This window comes from Lutjanus erythropterus, chromosome 20 (genome assembly GCF_056507025.1).
Source record: "Lutjanus erythropterus isolate fLutEry1 chromosome 20, fLutEry1.hap2, whole genome shotgun sequence".
Lineage (NCBI taxonomy): Eukaryota > Metazoa > Chordata > Actinopteri > Lutjaniformes > Lutjanidae > Lutjanus > Lutjanus erythropterus.
Window position 1 is genome coordinate 25168404 of NC_139336.1, and position 9371 is coordinate 25177774.

At 41.1% G+C, this 9371-nt stretch overlaps 1 protein-coding gene across 1 annotated transcript in view; it reads left to right on the forward strand.

Moving 5' to 3' along the window:
• The window catches only part of lamc3 (laminin, gamma 3), a 158332-nt gene extending 154894 nt beyond the window's left edge, over positions 1-3438 (forward strand). The window contains exons 26-28 of the mRNA XM_084745504.1: positions 230-370; positions 484-583; positions 2087-3438. Coding sequence (XP_084601630.1) covers positions 230-370; positions 484-583; positions 2087-2349 — 504 coding nt within the window. The 3' untranslated portion in view covers positions 2350-3438. The remainder of the gene's footprint in view (positions 1-229; positions 371-483; positions 584-2086) is intronic.
• The last annotated feature ends 5933 nt before the right edge of the window (positions 3439-9371 follow it).

Consider the following 9371-nt stretch of genomic DNA (forward strand, 5'->3'; position numbering starts at 1 on the left):
TTGCTTCTCCAGTTTGCTAAACCCGTCATTTAAAAAGCAGTGTGCCAGAGGAATGAGAGATGACGCTCTGATTGGTTTGTTGATTTGTTGGACACAATCTAAATTGTAGTTGGTCTAAATAAGGCCCTTAGTCTTGTTCTGTAAATAATAAATATAATAATATATGAGGGAAAATATCCTGCCTTTTGTCTTTCTTGAGTTCTATTTTTCCTTCTTTCTTTGTTTGCAGGAATCCAAAGCCGTTCTGACTCAGGCCAAACATACCAGAACTGCATCTTCTCACCTTAGGTCCCATATAGACTCTGCTTTACAACAGCTGACTGAGCAGGAGACGCTAACTGACACAGCAAACTCCCAGATCACCTCAGAGGTACCCTAACAAAGACATATACACTTTTGAACAGCAGAATCTATGCATATTGATCTGTGCTTCCTGTGCGCTGCTTTAAAGACTGTTTCTAGAGTATGTCTTCTTGTTTCCAGCCGGAGGTGTCTCTGACCAAAGTAAAGGAAGACATGGAGGCAGCCAAGCTCCAGTTAAAGGCCTATTCTGTTACACTAACTGAGCTAATCAGCAAGATTGGTAAGTCATTTTCTTATAGATGATTTTCACTGTGGTTACTTTTTAGCCCCATGTCTGTAAAACTCATAAATCTTCATTACACCTTAAATGTCAGATCACTAAAGAGCTCTGCGCCTTTTAATGCCTCATTTAACATGGAAATATTTCCCAGATTTTTATCCCCATGGTAAAGAAAGAATAACTGCTGTTCATTGGACCCAGGCGTATTTTCTTTGTGGGTAAATTTCAGTGTGTTAAAGTAATTCAGCTGTGTATTTCATACTCTGACCCTATTAATTCAAACCCAATTCCTATATAATATATTGTACAATTGTGTAGAATTCATTAGAAAGGCAGGGATCTGGTGGTGGTCAAAATGTTAATGCAATAGTTCAGATTATTTGAAGTGGGGTTATATGAGGTTCTTATCCATCATCGGGGGTTTCAGCTACAGTAGATGGCTGCCGGCATCAGTTTGGAGAAGCAGAGAGGAGCACCAGCACAGAAGCAAAGCATGTACTGCTGTGGACAGGGTCAGCAGCAAACAACAAACACACTCTACTTTTCCACCAAATGTTTCAGATGGGAAACCGCCAAATATCGCTCCTCCTCACTCAGTCAGACTCTTGCAATAATAGTTATTGGTCTACAGCGGCCTCATTAGTTTATTGGTTTTGTTGCACATTTAGGACTAAATTCCAGCTGTTGTTACTTGATGTCTTGATAACTTAATGTTTCACCCTTGAGTTCAGGATTTTAAGCCTCCTGCACAACTCACATGGTTCAAACTGTTAAGACTGCATGTTAGAATACCTGAACAAAGTCAAAGCAGCTTAATTTTTAACAGTTATCAACTTAAAAACATGAATCACAGTTATGATTATTAAGTATGTAACATCCATCTGAATAATGTGGGGAAAAAATAGTTGGAAAAACTACCTCTGCACATAAAAACTTGTGTTTGTGACACACATAGTAAGGAGTGGCCCCTCATTTGATTGGAGAGGAAAACCTAATCCCTCTGACTCAGTCTAGTTTTTTTTTTTGGTTGAACCTAATTTCAGGAGAGGTCGTTATGCAAACTGCTGCATATTCTTTTTTTAGCCAAAACATTTGATTTTTTAATGTGTGTGACTTTGGTGAATCCACACTCACCTTTTTAAACACAGAAGTTACAAAATAACACAAACAAACTAACAGATCGAGGCAGAGGTGTTTTGCGAGGTAAAATTACTGATTTCGTCAGTGGAGTTTGGAGAGAATGATGTTTGGCTTACATAACAGCGGTTTCCTGTCAGAAAAGGCTGTGTGATGGCAAGATAAAGTGGTGAAAATATTCCAAATATAGCGTACATTTAAATTGACTTTTTCAGGTGGCAAAAATGTGTTTTGCTGCCCACCCTGTCTACACTCGAACCACCACTTACAAACCATGTGATTATATAAAAAACAAAAACTTCTGACACTTCTGTCTGTGGCGTCCTCTTTCCCCATCTGTTCTCTCTCTTCCCGTGTCCGGACCAGAAGGGAACGTGCCGTTGGAGCGATTCGACCGCATCTTGAATGAAACGGCGCGCCGCCTGAGCATGCTTCGCGGGAGCGTCGAGAGCCCGGCGCTGGGCTCGAAAATCCAGAAGCTGCAATCGGCCGCAAAGGACCAACAGAGCCGGATGTCTGCCATCGAGCAGGACTTGCGGGAGATCCAGGAGGAGAGAGACAGTCTCAGGGACATTGCCTTAAACCTGCCTCAGTCCTGCCCGCAGGCCACGGGAGCCGGCAAAGGCTAGATGACAGTGATTAAGTCATTGATTAGACAGCTGAACATCGGAAAAGTCTGGGAGGATTTTTGTTAATAAAAGGGGCTCTGGTCATTTTTTATTCTGCTTCAAAGAATGTCAGTGGTACCTCTCATATTCTTTCCACCTTTTGCCCCAAGGTACAATTTATTTTACCACCTCAACACAGTGACACACATTTCCACCAAAAGCCACAGACTTATCTACTGTCTCCCATGATTTATACCTAATCTCCCGCCCTTTTCTTTTGCGCTTTTGCTGTCATTTTTCCTCCCTCTCTTCTATTTTTCACCAACAACACCAGAACTTTAATTTCACCATGAATAATAACCAGCCGCTCTGAACTGCTGGAGTGCACTGTCAAGTTTAAAATAATGCTGATTTTCCTTTGTGGGGGTAAAAGGTGTGTCTGAGTGCTCCTCCAGACTGACACATTCATTTACACTTGAGCTCTTTTTCATCAGCCTGGCTTAATTAACAATTAGTCTCCTTGGCCTCGGTGGGGTTCAGGTCAGGCTTCAGCAGCACACAACCTGTGTTCGGGATTCTTACTGTGCCTACCTCTCTGTTTTTGTCGTTTTCTCCATTTTTCTGTCTCTCTGTGCCTCACTACCGAATCGTCAGATATTGTGTTTCTTCATGCTTCGTCAAACTGTCTGGCTCCTGGTGACAAAAAAAATGTAAAAGTATTTTTATTGCAAATATTTCCATGAAGTGAACAACCAACGTTACATAAGAGATGTTTTTTTCTGATTTTTATCAACGTTAAATAACTCATCAGGGACCAGAATTAGACAAATGGTGTCTCAGTTACACATCTACATCTAATAAAGTAATTATAACCATGTTTTGAGTATTAAGTCTTCACATAAAGCCCATTACATGATAAAGTATACTTGAAAGGGTCATTTTGCATACTGAAATGTCTCAGATTTTTAGTGGACACTATTATTAAACGGCGCGGTGCACAACGGGCACGGAGGAGCAACTCACAGCCGAGGAGAAGCTGAAATTTGTAAGAGATGGTTCAAGCAATTCTCCAAAAACAAAACAATAAAAAAGTATTCAATCCTCAGAAAACCTTCTTGTGATTTGTGAGTTTTTCTAAATCAATCTTGTGTGTGAAATAAAGTGAAGATGGCTATTTGTATAAGTATTCAAAACAGTTATCCTTTTCAGCAGGGTGCCCCATAATTGTTAGGGACAGACAGAAATCTGGAGTGTAGTGCTTCCTAGATCTGATCATTTCTTTGGTTTTTATCTCAAGAGCACTTGACTGACACCAGTTCTAGAGGGACGTTAAATGACTACAGTACAGACTTTCCCCTGCAGTGTCCCTTTGATGAGAGCCATATCATCCAAATCATATCATGAAGTACCCTAAAATCTGAATCCTGGATTCTGAATTCACTGACGTGAACCAAGAATAACAGAGACGATGAAACGGTGCCTTGGGGTGCACGTGTATTTAAAATTGTCAGCCGTGGCACGTTGCTAGACAGAAAAAAAATTCTGATCCACAAAGTTAGACCAACGTTTAACCACAGATCCGAAAGTCTCTGAAGGAGATCTGTCATTATTGTGATTTAAGGCTGATGTAAATAAATATAGCAATAAATAAAGTTAGGGGGTAAAATGCCAGGACACAGATAATATTAGATGTTAAGATAGAGTCCTTTCCATACATTTGCACAGAATAAAGGTGAGCGCTGCAGATATCTGTTTAAAGAGATTAATACAACATATACGGATATGAGAGTCTTAACAATCTGAATATCTAATCCTTGACAAGAAAGCATTTCCTAACTTTTCAAACTATTTCCACTGTGCAGTTAAATCATTAAGTCAGTATGCTCTTTTTGTAATGTACTTTCTTTGCTGTCAGACTAATTCTAACAGCACACAGTACAGGTCATCATATCACGTCCTACGTATGTGATATTTCTGTCTTTGACACATTTAACGCTGAAATTCTGTACATTGTTAAAGGTAAAAAAAAAAAAACAGAGCTGTGTCTTTGTCGAGCTCTCTACCAAGATAATCAATCATAAGTTTGATATCAGCAAAACTCTGGTAAAATACCACAAAAACGGAGACCAATATCCACATTTTGACGGCACAGAGAACATTCATGGAAATCCATCATGTGGATAAATGCAGCTCTAACTTTTGGGAATTAAGAGAAGTCATTTTCAGTCAGTTTAGTAGCTAAGAAGTGAGTGTCATTACCATATGAAAATGAAATCCAAATTCATGACAGTTGAGCGGTAGCATGGAGACGGAGAATAGTGCAGAGTCCTTGAAGTCATTACTTTATTACAATATTCATGCTTCATATTGTAGTGAATATTGCAGCATTCTTTCTGATGGAGTCTACACCATTAAAGCTTAGAGTGCGTATTCGCTGATATTGTCTGGATTTTTGGTAATTTTATGTCCACAGGCACTGGTCCAACAGAGGTGGCCTCAAAAACAGCTCAAAGAGGAGCAATAAGTCACCAGCTGCTCTCATTCACATTAAAAGCAGCTGGGGAGACCTCGTTACAATGTTGTCTGCGTGTAGTAATGTGCACCAGCGGTTTTATGTTGGCCAACGACGGCATTTACTCAGGATGGGTGTCATTATGCAGTTCTTTCCTTCACTCCGGCATCACACTTTATATAACTGAGCGGATGCACCACCTGCCGAACTGACATTGATCTTTGGGGTCAGCGGCACCGTCACCAACAGTGTTTGTGCTCCCAGACATTTTATATTTATATTTATAGGTATAGAAATGGCAAAAATACCTTAGGGACATCATAACACGTCAGCATGTCAGTGGTTGAGGAGACAGGCCTATTCAGAAGCCTTACTTAAGTAAAAGTCACACTGAAAATGCCGACTCACTGGTATAAATTTTCCACTGAGAGGTTTTTGTTAGCTGGTTTGCCCAAATTTTATACTGCAGTATAATAACAGGAAAGGTCGCTTCCATTAACCTTCATTTTTACTGGTTTCAGACAAAGGAAAGGAAAAGGAAATAAAACCAGACCTTCATAGTTAATTTTAGTTATATAGCCCAGTATCACAAATCATAAATTTGACTCAAGTGCCTTTGCAATCTTAGACAAAGGAAGACAAAAGCATTTCTAACTCCTTGGTTCCACTTGGCATGTCGTGCCTGCAACGTGTTTTGATCTGTGGCTTCATGAACCACCAGCAGCATTTCAGAAGCAGGCAGATTTTGTTAATTTGTTCTTTTTTACTTGCCTTTTGCGCTTTTACCGCGGATAAGTCAGTTACGTAGTTAAATTGTTTCGTGTTTTGTCTCGTTGTTTTGATCTTGAGTCTGTGCAGGGTCTTTTATTTTGAATTCTTTATTTTGATTCTCTCTGTTGTGTCTGTGTCTGACTTCCTGTCTGCTCAGTCTGCTCTGTGCAGTTTTACATGGCATCTATCAAAAATGGACCAGCAGCCGTAACGCAATGCAGAATTAACAGTGGAATCAAGCCACAAGTGGTTCATCAATCGATTTTGCTAGTTGCAGCTGTTTCTGTCAGATTTCATCAGCTTTAGCCTAATGAGGCTAATTTTCATTGAAATATTATGTTTGTCGAAAAGCTCTGCAGGATTTTGGTATCAGAAATGTTCTGTTTTGTTTGTTCTCTGTATGTAGAACAAAAGAGGTGGAACACATGGGCCGAAATGCAGTCTTGGAACCCATCGACATTCATCTGACGATGATTTAGCTTTTTCTTTGCATTTTTAAATTTGTCTCCTTTCATCAGAAAATATGTTTAAACAGTGATTTGCAGAAATGTCCATCTGAATGTAAAACAACAACAGAAATAATTGATGTTTGCTAATCTTGCTGTAAACAATTAAACTTTGATAATTAATTTAATCAGCATGATTCAGAAAATATGATTCTGAAATTAAGATTAGGCTATTATTTTGTTCTAATAAACAGGATGTTGTTACTTTTTACAATGGAGAAAAAGGAGAAAAAAAGAAAAAAGCTACTTGAATCAATCCTTGTTGAACAGCACTCCATCCTCTATCATTTAGACAGTTATAGTGTTCCCTTTCTCACAAATATAAATCTTGTCTGAAGTCTGGTTCTGCCAGAAAAGTTTCTCCCACAGAGAAAACCCACGTCCATAAAAGGGAATCTCCATGAGCAGAGAAGTAACACGCTGTGGGCAGATAATGCTAAATTAGCTGGGGACGACATAATGCAATTCGTTAAGAAGTTGTTCTAATCCAAGAAGAACCGTTGCCTGATGCTGGAGTTGGTGCAGTGATAATAAGCCGAGAGCCAAACAGAAACTGGCAGTGAACCATGGATACTGTTTGGCTGCTGGTGGGGGGGGTAATTACCAGCCGTTCACTGACATCTATAGGATCCATCCAACTTAACGTTTCCCTCCTCGTCTGTCAAGATGCACGCAGGCAATCGTACGCTGGATGTCATTCACAGAGCAGCCTTGTCCTGAGGACACAGAACTGGAATGTAAACTTTAGTACACTCTGAGAAATATAGGTTCAGAAAGGGTTCTTCCTGAAGGGCTGGGATTCTACCCAGAATCCTTTGCTTCTGACGAATGAGTTTGTACTGTGTAAGACTAATGGCTGCAATAAGAACCTTTTTCATCAAAAGAACCTGTGTGGGGAAAAAAAGTGTTCTGCAAGGACTGTTGAAATCCTTGAGGAGCTCTTTCATCAAGGGTTCTTTGCACCATAGGGTTCTCGGTAGAACCCCTGAATGGGTTCTACATAAAACCCTAGGAATCTAAAAAGTTTCTTGGTTGAACACCATGGGTGGGCTCTGTAAAATCCTTGCGATATGAAAAGTTTCTTAGTAGAACTCCCTGAGAGGGTTCTAGATAAAACCCCCTGGGATATAAAAAGGTTCCTATTAGAACCCCCTTTTTGGGTCCTAGATAAAACCCTTGAAATATAAAAAGGTGCTCGGTAGAATCCCATGGGTGACTTCAAGATTAAACCCTTGGTTCTCAGTCAAACCCGCTGTGTGCGTTCATGCTAGCACCCTTAGCAAGTGGAAAAATAGAACTCCAAGAGAGGGTCCTGGGTGGAACCATAGAAGGGTTCTCCCTTATCTTGAGTTCTTGGTAGAACTCTCTGAAAGGGTTCTAAGTGAAATCTTTACATAGGTTTCTCCTAGGAACCAAAAGGAAGTTCTCCTGTGAGGCCAAGCTGAAAAACCCTTTATGGTTCTAGTCTGTATTTTTATTTCTAAGAGTGTATTTTAGTCATTCCTTCATATCAGTGTCAAATTAGCTGTTTTAAAATCCAAACAAACTTAGGAAATCCACAAAAAGTAGCTCATAATGCAGACAACTATGGTCTGAGCAGGCAACACAAGTGCAAATTCTTAACATCAAAGATAGTTGCTGACACACCCCCTGCTGCGCCTCTCGTCCCACTTCACAGCCAGTCTTCAAATGAGTTCAGAAAAGGAAACTGAAAATGTTTGTGCCCCACCAAAATATCTTCACTTTTCCATCCCAAACCATGCCATGCCCCATATACCACGAGAAAATCAGAACCCGAGAGCTGCTGTCTTCCTCATCCCTTTTATTTGCTTTGGTATCTGGCAATCACAAGGCGGATGTAAATGTAAGTACGAGCACGCCGTAAGAACGGTGTATAGATTAAGCAGGCTCATAACAAGGGGAAAAATAAATGTCAGATTACGCTTAAATATGTCAGGGACCACAGGTTCAAAAACCTCTGCACAAACGGCTGCGGCGGGATTTGTATTTTCTGTGACTCACCTTTTGAAGCCATGTGAACATATGCAAATAGACCCTTTTCAGCTGTCATCAATACATTGTGATTTGTGTACAAATACAGAAATATATTTGAAATATGGTGGCAGGTATATCTCTAATTCGTGAAGCACCTTTTCTACGACACTCTAAAATAATGGTGCTAATAAGAACCATGAAGGGTTCTTCGGCTTGTCCCAGTAGGAGAACCCTTTTTGGTTCCTGGCTGAACCTTTTAAAAAGGTTCTATTGAAAACCCTTCTATACTCCAAGGGTTTTACCTCAAAAATCACCCAAGTTGTTCCACTAAGAACCCTTTCATATTTCAAGGGTTTTATCTTGAACCCACCCATTGTGTTCTACCAAGAACACATTGCAAGAGTTTTACCTAGAACCCAGCCGGGCGTTTCTATCAAGAGCTGTTTCATATTCCTGTCACAGTTCTGCAGGCCCAGTTTCCCTTGACCTGTTCCCCATTCTCCCAGTTTCCCTCCTGCCCCTGCGCCTCAGTTATTTTCCACTCTCCCTGCCTCTGCTCCACTCTACCTGCCAGCCACTCCCACCTCATCAGCCCAACTCTACTCACCTGCAAGCTCAGCTGCAGCTCATCCACAGTCAGCCCAGTATAAAGCCTCTCCAGCACTCTCACTGCTGTTCTTCAGTATTCTCTGTAAGACTCTCCAGCCCTTTCTCCTGGATGGTTTTCCTGTTTGCCTACCCTGCCCGCCTGACTCTCCTGACTCTCCTGCCTTGCCTGGTTCCCGAATATTCACCACAGCCTTCTTTTCCTAACTGTGAGATCTGTCTCTAAGTTCCTCACTTTGTCTGCCTGTCCCTGTGGCTGCTTGGTGAGTCTGCCTGCCATTACTTCTCCACCTGGTTCCAACTTCCCTGCTGCTCATCCCCAGTCTGCTCTGCTGCATCATTGGCCTGCGCTTCTGGTTCTGGACTCCTCGCCTTGTCGACCTCGTCTCCTGCAAACCCCTCTCTGTCACTCCTGCCTGCTGTGTTACGGAACTGTATGGGTCCGATCCAATCCCCGAGCCTGAAACCCAGAGACCTGAAGAATGAACTGTTTCCTGTGTTTCCTCGTCTGCTTGTGTTCCTGTTTGCTTGTGTGCTTCATTAAATTTCATTACCAACTATCCCAGTTTCTAGTGTGCTGCTTTTGGGTCCTAAATGCACCCGTTACATTCAAGGGATTTATCTAGAATCCACCCATGGGGTTCGACAGAGAA